Consider the following 23,094-nt stretch of genomic DNA (forward strand, 5'->3'; position numbering starts at 1 on the left):
CCATGACATTCACAACTGATGCTGAGCGTTTGGCGATGGAACTGTCACTACCTGTTTTAACGACTTAGGTTTGTCGCGGCCGGGATTCAAACCCCAGCCTTCCGCATGCGGGTCGAACGCTCTAACCTCTCAGCCACCGCGGCGGTCAATTTCTTCTAAACAATAATGATACGAAAAGTGCTACCAACAAGAATTTTTCATACCTAATAAAGATAAAAGGCAAAAAAGCTTGTTTTGTTTTTTACAATGCCATTAAGGATTGGAATGTTTTGCTTAGAAACAAGACAGCTGTCAACAAAGCAGGTTCTAAGTAATCTCGTTTGAGATTCAGCTTGGCTGAATATTTGGACTGACGCCTTCACTGAATCTCGGAGCAGTCCTTCGTAATTCATGTCTGGAAATTTACTTTCAGCTTCGACCGGTTCTAGCAATTAATGTGCACATAGGTGACACTGTTGTTCACTTCAAATAAGTTAGTTGACTGTTAAACCAAATCTGCATCACTATTAATGCTGTATTACTTACCGTGTAAGTATGTAAATTCCATAAAATAAACCTTCACTAATTTTTTCGTTCAAATGAAGACTTCCATGGCTCAATATTTTATTTCCCTAAATTGAAGAGTTCCTATAGTTTTTTTTTTTTTGACTTAGCAAAATGCAAGTAGGTATGTAGAGATTCAATGTATCAGTAACGAGATGATATTGATTGTGTTGAGATATGATGTATCAGTAACGAGATAGTCTTGACTGTGTAGAGATACGATGTATTAGTAGCGAGATGATATTGACTGTGTAGAGATACGATGTATCAGTAACGAGATAATCTGTTTCAGGTTTTTTTTACAAACTGGAGTTATTTCCCCCGTTTCAGGGGTTTTTACAGACTGGAGTTATTTCCCTTGTTTCATGGGTTTTTTTACAGACTAGAGTTATTTCCCCTGTTTCAGGTTGTTTTTTTTACAGACTTGAGTTATATTCCCTGTTTCAGGATTTACTCAGACTGGAGTCATTTTCCCTGTTTCAGGGTTTGTTTTTTTTTTACAAACTGGAGTTATTTCCCCTGTTTTAGGTTTTTTTTACAGACTGGAGTTATTTCCCCTGTTATAGTTTTTTTTACAAACTGGAGTTATTTCCCCAGTTTCAGGGTTTTCTCTGACTGGAGTTATTTCCCGTTTCAAGGTTTTCTCAGGAGTTATTTCCCCTGTTTCAGAGTTTTCTCAGACTGGAGTTATTTCCCAGTTTCAGGGTTTTCTCTGACTGGAGTTATTTCCCGTTTCAAGGTTTTCTCAGACAGGAGTTATTTCCCCTGTTTCAGGGTTTTCTCAGACTGGAGTTATTTCCTCTGTTTCAGGGTTTTCTGAGATAGGATTTCCCTGTTTCAGGGTTTTCTCAGACAGGAGTTATTTCCCCTGTTTCAGGGTTTTCTCAGACGGGGGTTATTTCCAGTGCGTCAGAGTTCTTTCAGATAGAGTTTATTTCCCCCAGTAACGAGGTTTCGTATGAGTTAGAAAGGCCACAGTTCATTGATCAGTCTTCCTTTTGATATCAGAAAAGTTTTATGAGTTTTTGCTTGTACATCACAGGTTGTAATGAACAGAACTTTATTTCTCTACATGGATTTTTCTGTCGGTCACGACCAGTGTATATTTCTATTGTTTGCTTCCAGCCCCTAACAGAAATACTATTGGCTATAGTCTGTATGTTTCTAGCCCCTAACAGGAATACTATTGGCTATAGTTCATAGACCTAATTTATCCAGAGCATATGCCGGCTATCAAGATGAAAAATTTTGTGTCAGTTCAAATTTTGAAAGGGTTTGGCAAGGACTATATTTTGTGGCAGAAGGATTGATTAATCGAAAAGTTCTAAATTTGCATGATATAGTTTCTGTTTCATCCAATATATCTTCTATTTTTATATTCCTATATGTGTATTCCCATTTTATAATTCATGATACAAGTAGTTGAGACTTGGAATTAGTTCAAATGTTGTACATGTAATTTATTATTTTGGTTGATATATTTTTCCCAACAGAAACTTTCAAAACTTCAAATTAATTTACTTGAAATTTTGTATAAAAATTAAGTATTTCACCAATAATTTAAAAATTTGATCTCCAACTCACATTTTTTAAAGTTCCATTTTAGATTTCAAAACCAGAAAATTATATGAAATTTTAGAAATTGACATTACTCCTAATATGTCCTTTTAAACCCTCAAATTTGATATCAATGTTTTTGTATATCAAGTGCAAAAAGGTCTTTATTTATTTCCATCACTTGTATTAAACCTTTTTTATCTGTATTGTTAGAAGACATTATTATATATCTATTTTATGTAATGATTGATTTGTGTTGCTTATGTTGTGTTGACACCAACAGACAAATGAAGTTTAATTGAGCAAATTTTAAGTGCAAAAAGGTCATGTTTAGAACACTGTAGCTCAATAACAAGCATTGCAACCCCAGTTTTTCTTTTCAATTTCCTAATTCTCCTTCAACCTAGAATCAAAAATACATTGCCCCAAAAAATGACATTACTCCAAATCTCAGGTGCAAACCTCTTTAACAAACACATAAGTGAATCTCTTTAAGGAGAGATGTCCCATAGTGTTGCTGGCACCATAAAATCCTGATAGACTCTAAAACTGTCCCTAGTCAAAGGTTTTAATCTGTAACAGACATTAGTGATGTGAAGGTCTCTATAATAAAAATGTCCCTAATCAAAGGTTTTAAACTTTTACAGAGATTGGTGATGTGAAGGTCTCTATAATAAAAATGTCCCTAATCAAAGGTTTTAAACTTTTACAGAGATTAGTGATGTGAAGGCCTCTATCTATAATAAAACTGTCACTAATCAAAGGTTTTAATCTGTAATGGAGATTAGTGATGTGAAGGTCTCTATAATAAAAATGTCCCTAATCAAAGGTTTTAAACTTTTACAAAGATTAGTGATGTGAAGGTCTCTATCTATAATAAAACTGTCACTAATCAAAGGTTTTAATCTGTAATGGAGATTAGTGATGTGAAGGTCTCTATAATAAAAATGTCCCTAATCAAAGGTTTTAAACTTTTACAGAGATTAGTGATGTGAAGGTCTCTATCTATAATAAAACTGTCACTAATCAAAGGTTTTAATATGTAACGGAGATTAGTGATGTGAAGGTCTCTATAATAAAAATGTCCCTAATCAAAGGTTTTAAACTTTTACAGAGATTAGTGATGTGAAGGTCTCTATCTATAATAAAACTGTCACTAATCAAAGGTTTTAATATGTAACGGAGATTAGTGATGTGAAGGTCTCTATAATAAAAATGTCCCTAATCAAAGGTTTTAAACTTTTACAAAGATTAGTGATGTGAAGGTCTCTATCTATAATAAAAATGTCCCTAATCAAAGGTTTTAAACTTTTACAGAGATTAGTGATGTTAAGGTCTCTATAATAAAACTGTCACTAATCAAAGATTTTAAACTTTTACAGAGATTGGTGATGTGAAGGCCTCTATTGCTGCGTTGACCTTCATTCTGTCCAGCGCTGTTAAATATAACTGTGATGGGGAAACTCTGTCCAATGAACTGCAGCAACTGGGGCTCCCCAAAGGTAAATGTTCCCCAAAGCGAGGCCATCACAAGGAAACTCAGAATGTGGGTAATTTAGGAGATTAGTTAAGAAATTGTTTATATCATGAAAAAAATGGAGATAACGAGTAGTGATCTATCTCATAATTCCTATAAAGTGTACATAAATAAGAGTAGGGTCAACATGGACCCCTGGACACACCAGAGGTGGGATGAGGTGCCTAGCAGGAGAAAGCATCCCCTGTTGATCGGTCACCGTGAGCCCTATATCCTGATCAGGTAAACAGGGTAATCTGTAGTCAAATTCAGTATGTAAAGAATGACCTAACAATTTTAATGAAACAGATCAGAAAGCATTTGACCTAATGACAGGCTTTTTTGTAAACTAGTTCATTATAATGACCTAGAATTTGCAAAATGCTGACTTCAATCGAGACTGTTGAAACCCCTGTACCATCCACTTGTTAATAGCCTGCCTCAATTAAAAACTGATCATACATAGAACAAGCTCTTGCATATCGAATAAGTTGAGAGACATAAACACCATATGCAGGTGATAATGGAATAGTGCTCTATAAATATGGGAAGTTGACGATGGAGAAGCTGAAATCATCCCATTTGTCGTCCATTAGCATAAATGTTCAATAAAATATCTAAGTATGAAGCAGATGTGGAAGACTCTTTGATGTCTTTTATTTTGAGATCACTGAGATATATCAAATTCATATATGAATGTTGTATCTTGTATGTTGCTTAACGTCCCTCTCAAGAATTTTTCACTCATATGGAGACGTCACCACTGCTGGTGAAGGACTTCAAATTTAGGCCTATGCTCGACACTTATGGCCATTGATCAGTAAGGGTTCTTTAGCGTGCCATACCTGCTGTGACATGGGACATCTGTGTTTAAGGTCATCTTTGAAAACCCGTGACATTCAAACCTGATGCCGAGTGTTTGGCGATGGAACTGTCACTACATGTTTTAATGACTTAGGTCTCTCACAGCCGGGATTCGAACCCCGACCTTCCATATGCAGAGTGAATGCTCTACCTCTAGACCACCGCGATGGCAGACAAGTGAAATTGTTTTGTATTGTTAATAGATAAAACACCGTCAATATATGTGAAGGTCGAGTTGAAGGCCACAGAAAGAGATTTTTTCTTCTCATATAGAAGCTTTTGAATAAATTCTGCCTCATAAGAATATAAAAACAGGTCAACTAACAAAGGAGCACAATTTGTGTTCATGGGAACTTCCAACTGATTGTTGGAAGATCTGATCACCAAAGACTATAACAATAATGGCAATGAGGAACTCCAGCCTCTTTTTAATATTAACTTCAGAGTACGTGTACATAGAATCAAAGTTGTGTTTAACGAAGTAATTTGTGGGAAGGGGAAACAGATATTTCATATTTCGTGTTTGCATGTATTTTTTGTGATACCAATGTTCTACCATTGGCATTAGATTTTGACCTTCTTTTAAGAAAAGTTAACATTGGGCTATATTTCTTGTTTGAGGTGTTTTTATATATAGATTCCTCATGGTAACACCCTGCACTTCATGTCATGATTTTTCAAGTTCAGACCTTGTATTATGGTTTTGTTGTGACCCCTTGGGATTAAGTTGAGGTCACAGTATGAGGTTAAACTATTTCATTGGAATAAAGATTCAAAAAAAAAATCTTTTAATACCACAACAGCAGTGCCGAGGTGACTCAGGGGAGTGATGTGACCTTGTGAGCCTCTTGTTGCTATTGCGTACAGTTATTCCTGACGATGTTTAATGGAGATTTTCTCTTGTTGCTATTGCGTACAGTTATTACTGACGATGTTTAATGGAGATTTTCTCTTGTTGCTATTGCGTACAGTTATTGCTGACGATGTTTAATTGAGATTTTCTCTTGTTGCTATTGCGTACAGTTATTGCTGACGATGTTTAATGGAGATTTTCTCTTGCTGCTATTGCGTACAGTTATTACTGACGATGTTTAATGGAGATTTTCTCTTGTTGCTATTGCGTACAGTTATTGCTGACGATGTTTAATTGAGATTTTCTCTTGTTGCTATTGCGTACAGTTATTGCTGACGATGTTTAATGGAGATTTTCTCTTGCTGCTATTGCGTACAGTTATTGCTGATGATGTTTAATGGAGATTTTCTCTTGCTGCTATTGCGTACAGTTATTGCTGACGATGTTTAATGGAGATTTTCTCTGGTTCTACAGAACATGCCACTTCTCTGTGTAAATCTTACAGCGACAGTTCAGACAAGTTACAGCGCCACCTACGGACCACCAGCCTCAGATGTAAGTAAAGGGAGAGTCAGTATTATATCTACCTAAGGATGTCTCAGATGTAAGTAAAGGGAGTGTGTATTATTTCTACCTAAGGATATCTCAGATGTAAGTAAAGGGAGTGTGTATTGTAAGTAAAGGGAGTGTGTATTGTAAGTAAAGGGAGTGTGTATTATATCTACCTAAAGATATCTCAGATGTAAGTAAAGGGAGTGTGTATTATATCTAACTAAGGATATTTCAGATGTAAGTAAAGGGAGTGTGTATTATTTCTACCTAAGGATTAACAAGATACCTACGTAAAGTTTACCTGCTTCAGTGAGATGTTTGTATAATATGACAGATTTGATTAAATAGATTACGATATTGGAATATGTAGAATGTTTAAATGGAAGCTCTTCGGTAATGATGGCAAACTTTGCTAAATGTTCTATTTTGTGTTTATTCTTTGTTTGGAAATCAATATCTTCAACATTATTATAAACTTAAGTTAAATTCTTTTTTTGCCAGTAACACCTATGTTCAATAAGATATCTAATGATGAAGCAGATATTATTATAAAGTTAAATTCTTAGTGTGTCGGTAACACCTATGTTCTAATGATGAAGCAGACATTATTATAAAGTTAAATTCTTAGTGTGCCTACCGGTAACACCTATGTTCTAATGATGAAACAGATATGGATGACTCTGGCGAGCAAGAATCAAATTTTAAAAACTCACAGTCCTAAACCTACCATATCACATCTATTCTATTACTAGACATGTAGGTTGCAGGTGCTTGACCTTATGACACAAACATTTTACATTCACCTGCCCTCCAGACTTTTCTACTGATATAATTACTAGATTTTATTTTGCCCTTTCTTTTCAGTGTCACATCTGGAGAAAACCGAGTGGAGAGTGGACTACATCCTTAGTTCTAGTGAATTAAAGGTGTGTACATTTTGTAATGTGTGGAAATGTTCTAGTGAATTAAAGGTGTGTACATTTTGTATTGTGTGGAAATGCTGTAGTGAACTGAAGGTGTGTACATTTTGTGAATAGTCAAATGGTGTGACTAATTAGAAATTGACAGAGAGAGTGTTACTTATCAGATATCAACAGAAAGTTTGAGTTTGAATTTTAATTGGAGATTTTTATTCTTCATTTTAGCTCACCTGAGCCATAGGCTCTGGTGAGCTTTATCAAAATTTGTCCATTGTTTGTCGGTGGCGGCGTTGTAAACTTTTCACATCTTCATCTTCAGATCCACTGGGTCAATTTCAACCAAATTTGACCAACAGCATCCTTGGGTGAAGGGCTTTCAAGTTTGTTCAAATGCAGGGCCATGCCCCCTTTAAAGCGGAGATAATCACAAAATTAGGATAGGGTCATTTAAAAATCTTCTTAAGAAACACTGGCACAGAGGAGCTGACATTTAAAAAAAATGCCTCCTGTTGTACTGCAGATTCAAGTTTGTTCAAATCATGGACCCCGGGGGTCGGATGGGGCCACAATAGGGGATCAAAGTTTTACATACAAATATATAGGGAAAATCTTTAAAATCTTCTCAAGAACCAATGAGCCAGAAGATTTACATGAACCAAAGAAGTTGACATTTACATGAAAGCTTACTGACATAGTGCAGATTCAAGTTTGTAAAAATCATGGCCTCCAGGGGTTGGTTAGGGCCACAATAGGGTGTGTCAGTATTATATCTATCTGCCACAATAGGGACTAAGGTTTTACATACAAATATATATGGAAAGTCTTCAGATAAAGGCCAAAGTGACACAGGTGAGCGATGTGGCCCATGGGCCTCTTGTTAAGTTCTACTTTTCAAAAATCAATAATTTAAACATGTATTCGCTATCCGTAATATCACGACAGACATGCTCTCGATTTTCTACTCTTTATAGGATTAACACTGACAGTTATTTATCTTCACATTTTACATGAATATATTGTCAAAAGTATTTTGAGTTCATGTATGGTTACAGAAACATAATGAATTCTTGCTAACAGTGAGGTGAATTTATTTCCCTGTAGTTTTTAATCAACATACACGTATTATGAACTTACAGGCTAAAGCCAACTACATTTATAGAGAAATATCATTCCTCACTTCCTGCACATAACTAGAAGCGTTTTCTACTTTATAAAATTATCTTGTCACTAGTTATAATACTGTATTAGTTATCTTGTTACTAGTTATAATACTGTATTAGTTATCTTGTTACTAGTTATAATACTGTATTAATTAGCTTGTTACTAGTTATAATACTGTATTAGTTATCTTGTCAATAGTTATAATACTGTATTAGTTATCTTGTTACTAGTTATAATACTGTATTGTGTTATCTTGTTACTAGTTATAATACTGTATTGTGTTATCTTGTTACTAGTTATAATACTGTATTAGTTATCTTGTTACTAGTTATAATACTGTATTAGTTATCTTGTTACTAGTTATAATACTGTATTAGTTATCTTGTTACTAGTTATAATACTGTATTAATTATCTTGTTACTAGTTATAATACTGTATTAGTTATCTTGTCAATAGTTATAATACTGTATTAGTTATCTTGTTACTAGTTATAATACTGTATTGTGTTATCTTGTTACTAGTTATAATACTGTATTAGTTATCTTGTTACTAGTTATAATAATGTATTAGTTATCTTGTCAATAGTTATAATACTGTATTGTGTTATCTTGTTACTAGTTATAATACTGTATTAGTTATCTTGTTACTAGTTATAATACTGTATTAGTTATCTTGTTACTAGTTATAATACTGTATTAGTTATCTTGTTACTAGTTATAATACTGTATTGTGTTATCTTGTTACTAGTTATAATACTGTATTAGTTATCTTGTTACTAGTTATAATACTGTATTGTGTTATCTTGTTACTAGTTATAATACTGTATTAGTTATCTTGTTACTAGTTATAATACTGTATTGTGTTATCTTGTTACTAGTTATAATACTGTATTAGTTATCTTGTTACTAGTTATAATACTGTATTAGTTATCTTGTTACTAGTTATAATACTGTATTGTGTTATCTTGTTACTAGTTATAATACTGTATTAGTTATCTTGTTGCTAGTTATAATACTGTATTAGTTATCTTGTTGCTAGTTATAATACTGTATTAGTTATCTTGTTACTAGTTATAATACTGTATTGTGTTATCTTGTTATTAGTTATAATACTGTATTGTGTTATCTTGTTACTAGTTATAATACTGTATTAGTTATCTTGTTACTAGTTATAATACTGTATTAGTTATCTTGTTACTAGTTATAATACTGTATTAGTTATCTTGTCACTAGTTATAATACTGTATTGTGTTATCTTGTTACTAGTTATAATACTGTATTAGTTATCTTGTTACTAGTTATAATACTGTATTGTGTTATCTTGTTACTAGTTATAATACTGTATTAGTTATCTTGTTACTAGTTATGATACTGTATTAGTTATCTTGTTACTAGTTATAATACTGTATTGTGTTATCTTGTTACTAGTTATAATACTGTATTAGTTATCTTGTTACTAGTTATAATACTGTATTAGTTATCTTGTTACTAGTTATAATACTGTATTGTGTTATCTTGTTACTAGTTATAATACTGTATTAGTTATCTTGTTACTAGTTATAATACTGTATTAGTTATCTTGTCACTAGTTATAATACTGTATTAGTTATCTTGTGACTAGTTATAATACTGTATTAGTTATCTTGTTACTAGTTATAATACTGTATTAGTTATCTTGTTACTAGTTATAATACTGTATTGTGTTATCTTGTTACTAGTTATAATACTGTATTAGTTATCTTGTCTCTAGTTATAATACTGTATTAGTTATCTTGTTACTAGTTATAATACTGTATTAGTTATCTTGTTACTAGTTATAATACTGTATTAGTTATCTTGTTACTAGTTATAATACTGTATTGTGTTATCTTGTCACTAGTTATAATACTGTATTAGTTATCTTGTCACTAGTTATAATACTGTATTAGTTATCTTGTTACTAGTTATAATACTGTATTAGTTATCTTGTTACTAGTTATAATACTGTATTGTGTTATCTTGTTAATAGTTATAATACTGTATTAGTTATCTTGTCAATAGTTATAATACTGTATTGTGTTATCTTGTTACTAGTTATAATACTGAATTAGTTATCTTGTTACTAGTTATAATACTGTATTAGTTATCTTGTTACTAGTTATAATACTGTATTAGTTATCTTGTTACTAGTTATAATACTGTATTGTGTTATCTTGTTACTAGTTATAATACTGTATTAGTTATCTTGTTACTAGTTATAATACTGTATTGTGTTATTTTGTCACTAGTTATAATACTGTATTAGTTATCTTGTTACTAGTTATAATACTGTATTAGTTATCTTGTTACTAGTTATAATACTGTATTAGTTATCTTGTTACTAGTTATAATACTGTATTAGTTGTCTTGTTACTAGTTATAATACTGTATTGTGTTATCTTGTTACTAGTTATAATACTGTATTGTGTTATCTTGTTACTAGTTATAATACTGTATTAGTTATCTTGTTACTAGTTATAATACTGTATTAGTTATCTTGTTACTAGTTATAATACTGTATTGTGTTATCTTGTTACTAGTTATAATACTGTATTAGTTATCTTGTTACTAGTTATAATACTGTATTAGTTATCTTGTTACTAGTTATAATACTGTATTGTGTTATCTTGTTACTAGTTATAATACTGTATTAGTTATCTTGTCACTAGTTACAATACTGTATTAGTTATCTTGTTACTAGTTATAATACTGTATTGTGTTATCTTGTCACTAGTTATAATACTGTATTAGTTATCTTGTTACTAGTTATAATACTGTATTGTGTTATCTTGTTACTAGTTATAATACTGTATTGTGTTATCTTGTCACTAGTTATAATACTGTATTAGTTATCTTGTTACTAGTTATAATACTGTATTAGTTATCTTGTTACTAGTTATAATACTGTATTGTGTTATCTTGTCACTAGTTACAATACTGTATTAGTTATCTTGTTACTAGTTATAATACTGTATTGTGTTATCTTGTTACTAGTTATAATACTGTATTAGTTATCTTGTTACTAGTTATAATACTGTATTAGTTATCTTGTTACTAGTTATAATACTGTATTAGTTATCTTGTTACTAGTTATAATACTGTATTGTGTTATCTTGTTACTAGTTATAATACTGTATTAGTTATCTTGTTACTAGTTATAATACTGTATTGTGTTATCTTGTCACTAGTTATAATACTGTATTAGTTATCTTGTCAATAGTTATGATACTGTATTAGTTATCTTGTTACTAGTTACAATACTGTATTAGTTATCTTGTTACTAGTTATAATACTGTATTAGTTATCTTGTCAATAGTTATAATACTGTATTAGTTATCTTGTTACTAGTTATAATACTGTATTGTGTTATCTTGTTACTAGTTATAATACTGTATTAGTTATCTTGTTACTAGTTATAATACTGTATTAGTTATCTTGTCAATAGTTATAATACTGTATTAGTTATCTTGTTACTAGTTACAATACTGTATTAGTTATCTTGTTACTAGTTACAATACTGTATTAGTTATCTTGTCAATAGTTATAATACTGTATAAGTTATCTTGTTACTAGTTATAATACTGTATTAGTTATCTTGTTACTAGTTATAATACTGTATTGTGTTATCTTGTTACTAGTTATAATACTGTATTAGTTATCTTGTTACTAGTTATAATACTGTATTGTGTTATCTTGTCACTAGTTATAATACTGTATTAGTTATCTTGTTACTAGTTATAATACTGTATTAGTTATCTTGTTACTAGTTATAATACTGTATTAGTTATCTTGTTACTAGTTATAATACTGTATTAGTTATCTTGTTACTAGTTACAATACTGTATTAGTTATCTTGTTACTAGTTATAATACTGTATTGTGTTATCTTGTTACTAGTTATAATACTGTATTAGTTATCTTGTCACTAGTTATGATACTGTATTAGTTATCTTGTTACTAGTTATAATACTGTATTAGTTATCTTGTTACTAGTTATAATACTGTATTGTGTTATCTTGTTACTAGTTATAATACTGTATTGTGTTATCTTGTCACTAGTTATAATACTGTATTAGTTATCTTGTTACTAGTTATAATACAGTATTAGTTATCTTGTTACTAGTTATAATACTGTATTGTGTTATCTTGTCACTAGTTATAATACTGTATTGTGTTATCTTGTTACTAGTTATAATACTGTATTAGTTATCTTGTTACTAGTTATAATACTGTATTAGTTATCTTGTTACTAGTTATAATACTGTATTAGTTATCTTGTCAATAGTTATAATACTGTATTAGTTATCTTGTTACTAGTTACAATACTGTATTAGTTATCTTGTTACTAGTTATAATACTGTATTAGTTATCTTGTCACTAGTTATAATACTGTATTGTGTTATCTTGTTACTAGTTATAATACTGTATTAGTTATCTTGTTACTAGTTATAATACTGTATTGTGTTATCTTGTCACTAGTTATAATACTGTATTGTGTTATCTTGTTACTAGTTATAATACTGTATTAGTTATCTTGTCACTAGTTACAATACTGTATTAGTTATCTTGTTACTAGTTATAATACTGTATTGTGTTATCTTGTCACTAGTTATAATACTGTATTAGTTATCTTGTTACTAGTTATAATACTGTATTGTGTTATCTTGTTACTAGTTATAATACTGTATTGTGTTATCTTGTCACTAGTTATAATACTGTATTAGTTATCTTGTTACTAGTTATAATACTGTATTGTGTTATCTTGTCACTAGTTATAATACTGTATTGTGTTATCTTGTTACTAGTTATAATACTGTATTAGTTATCTTGTCACTAGTTACAATACTGTATTAGTTATCTTGTTACTAGTTATAATACTGTATTGTGTTATCTTGTCACTAGTTATAATACTGTATTAGTTATCTTGTCACTAGTTATAATACTGTATTAGTTATCTTGTTACTAGTTATAATACTGTATTAGTTATCTTGTTACTAGTTATAATACTGTATTGTGTTATCTTGTTAATAGTTATAATACTGTATTAGTTATCTTGTCAATAGTTATAATACTGTATTGTGTTATCTTGTTACTAGTTATAATACTGAATTAGTTATCTTGTTACTAGTTATAATACTGTATTAGTTATCTTGTTACTAGTTATAATACTGTATTAGTTATCTTGTTACTAGTTATAATACTGTATTGTGTTATCTTGTTACTAGTTATAATACTGTATTAGTTATCTTGTTACTAGTTATAATACTGTATTGTGTTATTTTGTCACTAGTTATAATACTGTATTAGTTATCTTGTTACTAGTTATAATACTGTATTAGTTATCTTGTTACTAGTTATAATACTGTATTAGTTATCTTGTTACTAGTTATAATACTGTATTAGTTGTCTTGTTACTAGTTATAATACTGTATTGTGTTATCTTGTTACTAGTTATAATACTGTATTGTGTTATCTTGTTACTAGTTATAATACTGTATTAGTTATCTTGTTACTAGTTATAATACTGTATTAGTTATCTTGTTACTAGTTATAATACTGTATTGTGTTATCTTGTTACTAGTTATAATACTGTATTAGTTATCTTGTTACTAGTTATAATACTGTATTAGTTATCTTGTTACTAGTTATAATACTGTATTGTGTTATCTTGTTACTAGTTATAATACTGTATTAGTTATCTTGTCACTAGTTACAATACTGTATTAGTTATCTTGTTACTAGTTATAATACTGTATTGTGTTATCTTGTCACTAGTTATAATACTGTATTAGTTATCTTGTTACTAGTTATAATACTGTATTGTGTTATCTTGTTACTAGTTATAATACTGTATTGTGTTATCTTGTCACTAGTTATAATACTGTATTAGTTATCTTGTTACTAGTTATAATACTGTATTAGTTATCTTGTTACTAGTTATAATACTGTATTGTGTTATCTTGTCACTAGTTACAATACTGTATTAGTTATCTTGTTACTAGTTATAATACTGTATTGTGTTATCTTGTTACTAGTTATAATACTGTATTAGTTATCTTGTTACTAGTTATAATACTGTATTAGTTATCTTGTTACTAGTTATAATACTGTATTAGTTATCTTGTCAATAGTTATGATACTGTATTAGTTATCTTGTTACTAGTTACAATACTGTATTAGTTATCTTGTTACTAGTTATAATACTGTATTAGTTATCTTGTCAATAGTTATAATACTGTATTAGTTATCTTGTTACTAGTTATAATACTGTATTGTGTTATCTTGTTACTAGTTATAATACTGTATTAGTTATCTTGTTACTAGTTATAATACTGTATTAGTTATCTTGTCAATAGTTATAATACTGTATTAGTTATCTTGTTACTAGTTACAATACTGTATTAGTTATCTTGTTACTAGTTACAATACTGTATTAGTTATCTTGTCAATAGTTATAATACTGTATAAGTTATCTTGTTACTAGTTATAATACTGAATTAGTTATCTTGTTACTAGTTATAATACTGTATTAGTTATCTTGTTACTAGTTATAATACTGTATTAGTTATCTTGTTACTAGTTATAATACTGTATTGTGTTATCTTGTTACTAGTTATAATACTGTATTAGTTATCTTGTCACTAGTTATAATACTGTATTAGTTATCTTGTTACTAGTTATAATACTGTATTAGTTATCTTGTTACTAGTTATAATACTGTATTAGTTATCTTGTTACTAGTTATAATACTGTATTAATCATCTTGTTACTAGTTATAATACTGTATTAGTTATCTTGTCAATAGTTATAATACTGTATTAGTTATCTTGTTACTAGTTATAATACTGTATTAGTTATCTTGTTACTAGTTACAATACTGTATTAGTTATCTTGTTACTAGTTATAATACTGTATTAGTTATCTTGTCAATAGTTATAATACTGTATTAGTTATCTTGTTACTAGTTACAATACTGTATTAGTTATCTTGTTACTAGTTACAATACTGTATTAGTTATCTTGTCAATAGTTATAATACTGTATAAGTTATCTTGTTACTAGTTATAATACTGTATTAGTTGTCTTGTTACTAGTTATAATACTGTATTAGTTATCTTGTTACTAGTTACAATACTGTATTAGTTATCTTGTTACTAGTTATAATACTGTATTGTGTTATCTTGTTACTAGTTATAATACTGTATTAGTTATCTTGTCAATAGTTATAATACTGTATTAGTTATCTTGTTACTAGTTACAATACTGTATTAGTTATCTTGTTACTAGTTACAATACTGTATTAGTTATCTTGTCAATAGTTATAATACTGTATAAGTTATCTTGTTACTAGTTATAATACTGTATTAGTTATCTTGTTACTAGTTATAATACTGTATTGTGTTATCTTGTTACTAGTTATAATACTGTATTAGTTATCTTGTTACTAGTTATAATACTGTATTGTGTTATCTTGTTACTAGTTATAATACTGTATTAGTTATCTTGTCACTAGTTATAATACTGTATTAGTTATCTTGTTACTAGTTATAATACTGTATTAGTTATCTTGTTACTAGTTATAATACTGTATTAGTTATCTTGTTACTAGTTATAATACTGTATTGTGTTATCTTGTCACTAGTTATAATACTGTATTAGTTATCTTGTTACTAGTTATAATACTGTATTAGTTATCTTGTTACTAGTTATAATACTGTATTAGTTATCTTGTTACTAGTTATAATACTGTATTGTGTTATCTTGTTACTAGTTATAATACTGTATTGTGTTATCTTGTCACTAGTTATAATACTGTATTAGTTATCTTGTTACTAGTTATAATACTGTATTAGTTATCTTGTTACTAGTTATAATACTGTATTAGTTATCTTGTTACTAGTTATAATACTGTATTAGTTATCTTGTTACTAGTTATAATACTGTATTAGTTATCTTGTTACTAGTTATAATACTGTATTGTGTTATCTTGTTACTAGTTATAATACTGTATTGTGTTATCTTGTTACTAGTTATAATACTGTATTAGTTATCTTGTTACTAGTTATAATACTGTATTAGTTATCTTGTCACTAGTTATAATACTGTATTAGTTATCTTGTCACTAGTTATAATACTGTATTAGTTATCGTGTTACTAGTTATAATACTGTATTAGTTATCTTGTCACTAGTTATAATACTGTATTAGTTATCTTGTCACTAGTTATAATACTGTATTAGTTATCTTGTTACTAGTTATAATACTGTATTAGTTATCTTGTCACTAGTTATAATACTGTATTAGTTATCTTGTTACTAGTTATAATACTGTATTAGTTATCTTGTCACTAGTTATAATACTGTATTAGTTAGCTTGTTACTAGTTATAATACTGTATTAGTTATCTTGTTACTAGTTATAATACTGTATTAGTTATCTTGTTACTAGTTATAATACTGTATTAGTTATCTTGTTACTAGTTATAATACTGTATTAGTTATCTTGTCAATAGTTATAATACTGTATTAGTTATCTTGTTACTAGTTACAATACTGTATTAGTTATCTTGTTACTAGTTATAATACTGTATTAGTTATCTTGTCACTAGTTATAATACTGTATTGTGTTATCTTGTTACTAGTTATAATACTGTATTAGTTATCTTGTTACTAGTTATAATACTGTATTGTGTTATCTTGTCACTAGTTATAATACTGTATTGTGTTATCTTGTTACTAGTTATAATACTGTATTAGTTATCTTGTCACTAGTTACAATACTGTATTAGTTATCTTGTTACTAGTTATAATACTGTATTGTGTTATCTTGTCACTAGTTATAATACTGTATTAGTTATCTTGTTACTAGTTACAATACTGTATTAGTTATCTTGTCAATAGTTATAATACTGTATAAGTTATCTTGTTACTAGTTATAATACTGTATTGTGTTATCTTGTTACTAGTTATAATACTGTATTAGTTATCTTGTTACTAGTTATAATACTGTATTAGTTATCTTGTCACTAGTTACAATACTGTATTAGTTATCTTGTCAATAGTTATAATACTGTATAAGTTATCTTGTTACTAGTTATAATACTGTATTAGTTATCTTGTTACTAGTTATAATACTGTATTAGTTATCTTGTCACTAGTTACAATACTGTATTAGTTATCTTGTTACTAGTTATAATACTGTATTGTGTTATCTTGTCACTAGTTATAATACTGTATTAGTTATCTTGTTACTAGTTACAATACTGTATTAGTTATCTTGTCAATAGTTATAATACTGTATAAGTTATCTTGTTACTAGTTATAATACTGTATTGTGTTATCTTGTTACTAGTTATAATACTGTATTAGTTATCTTGTTACTAGTTATAATACTGTATTAGTTATCTTGTCACTAGTTACAATACTGTATTAGTTATCTTGTCAATAGTTATAATACTGTATAAGTTATCTTGTTACTAGTTATAATACTGTATTAGTTATCTTGTTACTAGTTATAATACTGTATTGTGTTATCTTGTTACTAGTTATAATACTGTATTAGTTATCTTGTTACTAGTTATAATACTGTATTGTGTTATCTTGTTACTAGTTATAATACTGTATTAGTTATCTTGTCACTAGTTATAATACTGTATTAGTTATCTTGTTACTAGTTATAATACTGTATTAGTTATCTTGTTACTAGTTATAATACTGTATTAGTTATCTTGTTACTAGTTATAATACTTTATTAGTTATCTTGTTACTAGTTATAATACTGTATTAGTTATCTTGTCACTAGTTATGATACTGTATTAGTTATCTTGTTACTAGTTATAATACTGTATTGTGTTATCTTGTTACTAGTTATAATACTGTATTAGTTATCTTGTTACTAGTTATAATACTGTATTAGTTATCTTGTTACTAGTTATAATACTGTATTAGTTATCTTGTTACTAGTTATAATACTGTATTGTGTTATCTTGTTACTAGTTATAATACTGTATTGTGTTATCTTGTCACTAGTTATAATACTGTATTAGTTATCTTGTTACTAGTTATAATACTGTATTAGTTATCTTGTTACTAGTTATAATACTGTATTAGTTATCTTGTCATTAGTTATAATACTGTATTAGTTATCTTGTTACTAGTTATAATACTGTATTAGTTATCTTGTTACTAGTTATAATACTGTATTGTGTTATCTTGTTACTAGTTATAATACTGTATTAGTTATCTTGTTACTAGTTACAATACTGTATTAGTTATCTTGTTACTAGTTATAATACTGTATAAGTTATCTTGTTACTAGTTATAATACTGTATTAGTTATCTTGTTACTAGTTATAATACTGTATGTGTTATCTTGTTACTAGTTATAATACTGTATTGTGTTATCTTGTTACTAGTTATAATACTGTATTAGTTATCTTGTTACTAGTTATAATACTGTATTGTGTTATCTTGTTACTAGTTATAATACTGTATTAGTTATCTTGTCACTAGTTATAATACTGTATTAGTTATCTTGTCACTAGTTATAATACTGTATTAGTTATCTTGTTACTAGTTATAATACTGTATTAGTTATCTTGTCACTAGTTATGATACTGTATTAGTTATCTTGTTACTAGTTATAATACTGTATTAGTTATCTTGTTACTAGTTATAATACTGTATTGTGTTATCTTGTTACGAGTTATAATACTGTATTGTGTTATCTTGTCACTAGTTATAATACTGTATTAGTTATCTTGTTACTAGTTATAATACTGTATTAGTTATCTTGTTACTAGTTATAATACTGTATTAGTTATCTTGTTACTAGTTATAATACTGTATTAGTTATCTTGTCACTAGTTATAATACTGTATTAGTTATCTTGTTACTAGTTATAATACTGTATTAGTTATCTTGTTACTAGTTATAATACTGTATTGTGTTATCTTGTTACTAGTTATAATACTGTATTAGTTATCTTGTTACTAGTTACAATACTGTATTAGTTATCTTGTCAATAGTTATAATACTGTATAAGTTATCTTGTTACTAGTTATAATACTGTATTAGTTATCTTGTTACTAGTTATAATACTGTATTGTGTTATCTTGTCACTAGTTATAATACTGTATTAGTTATCTTGTTACTAGTTATAATACTGTATTAGTTATCTTGTTACTAGTTATAATACTGTATTAGTTATCTTGTTACTAGTTATAATACTGTATTAGTTATCTTGTTACTAGTTATAATACTGTATTAGTTATCTTGTCACTAGTTATAATACTGTATTAGTTATCTTGTTACTAGTTATAATACTGTATTAGTTATCTTGTTACTAGTTATAATACTGTATTGTGTTATCTTGTTACTAGTTATAATACTGTATTAGTTATCTTGTTACTAGTTATAATACTGTATTAGTTATCTTGTTACTAGTTATAATACTGTATTAGTTATCTTGTCAATAGTTATAATACTGTATTAGTTATCTTGTTACTAGTTACAATACTGTATTAGTTATCTTGTTACTAGTTATAATACTGTATTAGTTATCTTGTCACTAGTTATGATACTGTATTAGTTATCTTGTTACTAGTTATAATACTGTATTAGTTATCTTGTTACTAGTTATAATACTGTATTGTGTTATCTTGTTACTAGTTATAATACTGTATTAGTTATCTTGTTACTAGTTATAATACTGTATTAGTTATCTTGTTACTAGTTATAATACTGTATTAGTTATCTTGTTACTAGTTATAATACTGTATTGTGTTATCTTGTTACTAGTTATAATACTGTATTGTGTTATCTTGTCACTAGTTATATTACTGTATTAGTTATCTTGTTACTAGTTACAATACTGTATTAGTTATCTTGTTACTAGTTACAATACTGTATTAGTTATCTTGTTACTAGTTATAATACTGTATTAGTTATCTTGTCACTAGTTATAATACTGTATTAGTTATCTTGTTACTAGTTATAATACTGTATTAGTTATCTTGTCACTAGTTATAATACTGTATTAGTTGTCTTGTTACTAGTTATAATACTGTATTGTGTTATCTTGTTACTAGTTATAATACTGTATTGTGTTATCTTGTTACTAGTTATAATACTGTATTAGTTATCTTGTTACTAGTTATAATACTGTATTGTGTTATCTTGTTACTAGTTATAATACTGTATTAGTTATCTTGTTACTAGTTATAATACTGTATTAGTTATCTTGTCACTAGTTATAATACTGTATTAGTTATCTTGTTACTAGTTACAATACTGTATTAGTTATCTTGTTACTAGTTATAATACTGTATTAGTTATCTTATCACTAGTTATAATACTGTATTGTGTTATCTTGTTACTAGTTATAATACTGTATTAGTTATCTTGTTACTAGTTATAATACTGTATTGTGTTATCTTGTCACTAGTTATAATACTGTATTAGTTATCTTGTTACTAGTTATAATACTGTATTGTGTTATCTTGTTACTAGTTATAATACTGTATTGTGTTATCTTGTTACTAGTTATAATACTGTATTGTGTTCTCTTTTGACTAGTTATAATACTGTATTAGTTATCTTGTTACTAGTTATAATACTGTATTAGTTATCTTGTTACTAGTTATAATACTGTATTAGTTATCTTGTTACTAGTTATAATACTGTATTGTGTTATCTTGTCACTAGTTATAATACTGTATTAGTTATATTGTCACTAGTTATAATACTGTATTAGTTATCTTGTTACTAGTTATAATACTGTATTGTGTTATCTTGTTACTAGTTATAATACTGTATTAGTTATCTTGTTACTAGTTATAATACTGTATTAGTTATCTTGTTACTACTTATAATACTGTATTGTGTTATCTTGTTACTAGTTATAATACTGTATTAGTTATCTTGTTACTAGTTATAATACTGTATTAGTTATCTTGTCACTAGTTATAATACTGTATTAGTTATCTTGTTACTAGTTATAATACTGTATTAGTTATCTTGTTACTAGTTATAATACTGTATTAGTTATCTTGTTACTAGTTATAATACTGTATTGTGTTATCTTGTTACTAGTTATAATACTGTATTAGTTATCTTGTTACTAGTTATAATACTGTATTGTGTTATCTTGTTACTAGTTATAATACTGTATTAGTTATCTTGTTACTAGTTATAATACTGTATTAGTTATCTTGTTACTAGTTATAATACTGTATTGTGTTATCTTGTTACTAGTTATAATACTGTATTAGTTATCTTGTTACTAGTTATAATATTGTATTAGTTATCTTGTCACTAGTTATAATACTGTATTAGTTATCTTGTCACTAGTTATAATACTGTATTAGTTATCTTGTTACTAGTTATAATACTGTATTGTGTTATCTTGTTACTAGTTATAATACTGTATTGTGTTATCTTGTTACTAGTTATAATACTGTATTAGTTATCTTGTTACTAGTTATAATACTGTATTAGTTATCTTGTCACTAGTTATAATACTGTATTAGTTATCTTGTTACTAGTTATAATATTGTATTAGTTATCTTGTTACTAGTTATAATACTGTATTAGTTATCTTGTTACTAGTTATAATACTGTATTGTGTTATCTTGTTACTAGTTATAATACTGTATTGTGTTATCTTGTCACTAGTTATAATAATGTATTAGTTATCTTGACACTTTTTACAATATTTGATAGTAAAGATTTTAATTAATTTTTTGCACAGGAAGTGAATGAACCGAGTGTACAAATGAGACTACACATACGGAATCCCGACACAGGAAAGATAACTCCTGCATCCTTCACCGTGGACATGGATAAATTCCGAATTCTCTTGAATGGTACGAAATCTGCTGTTGTTCAGATTTCTTTGACTCTTATCTTATCTTTTGATTTCCTGATCTGTTTGAAGTCTGATGAGACCTGAAATTTTTGGTGACATTATATCCCTAACTTGTTCTACAGAATGATGGCTTCAGTATCAACTAAACTTGTAAAGTGTCACGGAATAAAGGGGATTTACTGGATTGTTAAGCCGCTGGGATTAAAGTTAGGTGGACGGGGTGGTTGTGGGTGTTGCTATTTTCTACCTGTCCAAAGCTTTAATTTTTCTCATGACATTTTATCAGTCAATGATAGGGCTCCAATTAATTATACTAGTTAGCAATCTTTTTCACAGTATGACCTTGGAGTTTTAACTTTTTCTTATAATTCAAAGAAGGGTTTTTCAATTGATTTCAATAAATTCATTGCAGGGAACGAGGGAAGAATGGTGTGTTTTTTTTATTCTCTTCCGATTGTCAGAGTTTTGAAAATATTATGAAAATGAATCAAAGTGGTTAAATTTTTTCTTCAACTTTGGAATTTGAAGCAGTTTTTTTATTACATCAATGCAAGTTATCGGAACAAATGTCAAACACGTGTTCGGTGTGATACTAGTCACGTGGTTTAGAAAGTAGTTAATGTTAACATAATGTTATGGAATAAAATACATTCAATTCCTTTTTCACAACATTGTCTAATTCTAATTTATTTTTATTTTCTTCAACAGAGCTAAAGCAAGCTGAGACAGTGATGGGAAACTTCACGTGACTTTCTGAGACAGTGATGGGGAAACTTCACGTGACTTTCTGAGACAGTGATGGGGAAACTTCATGTGACTTTCTGAGACAGTGACGGGAAAATTCACGTGACTTTGATTTTCTTTGGAACAAGAACTTATGTTTCCAATTTTGTTATAAATATGCATTTTTATAGAAATAAAATCAATATTTTTTTTATAGAGATACAGTTTCATTTATTTCTTTGCAAGAGATGGCATCATTTTAGTTTGAGGAGTGATTTACAGTGATATTCATTTACAATTTGTGTTTTATTTGCAAATCTTTTACATACGGAGTATCTCGCACTGATCATATCTCCTCATACATTTTCTATAAATAGTAACACTTCCACACATCAAGTTATGATGCCCATATGATTAAAATTGAAACATAGATAAATATGATAAAAATATATTTCAATTATGTAGGTGTATATTCAAACAGATGCACATGGAGAAAGCATGGAGCTAATAGCGAGCGAAGCTCGCT

At 28.1% G+C, this 23,094-nt stretch overlaps 1 protein-coding gene across 2 annotated transcripts in view; it reads left to right on the forward strand.

The window, feature by feature from the left end:
* LOC125662618 (COMM domain-containing protein 4-like) overlaps positions 1–22,788 on the forward strand; it is a 37,647-nt gene extending 14,859 nt beyond the window's left edge. For both annotated transcript variants that reach the window (XM_048894897.2, XM_048894898.2), the window contains 5 exons: positions 3,483–3,602; positions 5,808–5,888; positions 6,750–6,811; positions 21,729–21,843; positions 22,554–22,788. In XM_048894897.2, the coding sequence (XP_048750854.2) occupies positions 3,483–3,602; positions 5,808–5,888; positions 6,750–6,811; positions 21,729–21,843; positions 22,554–22,594 (419 nt within the window). In that variant the 3' untranslated portion in view covers positions 22,595–22,788. The remainder of the gene's footprint in view (positions 1–3,482; positions 3,603–5,807; positions 5,889–6,749; positions 6,812–21,728; positions 21,844–22,553) is intronic.
* Positions 22,789–23,094: the final 306 nt, after the last annotated feature.

The sequence above is a fragment of the Ostrea edulis genome, chromosome 8 (genome assembly GCF_947568905.1).
Source record: "Ostrea edulis chromosome 8, xbOstEdul1.1, whole genome shotgun sequence".
Lineage (NCBI taxonomy): Eukaryota > Metazoa > Mollusca > Bivalvia > Ostreida > Ostreidae > Ostrea > Ostrea edulis.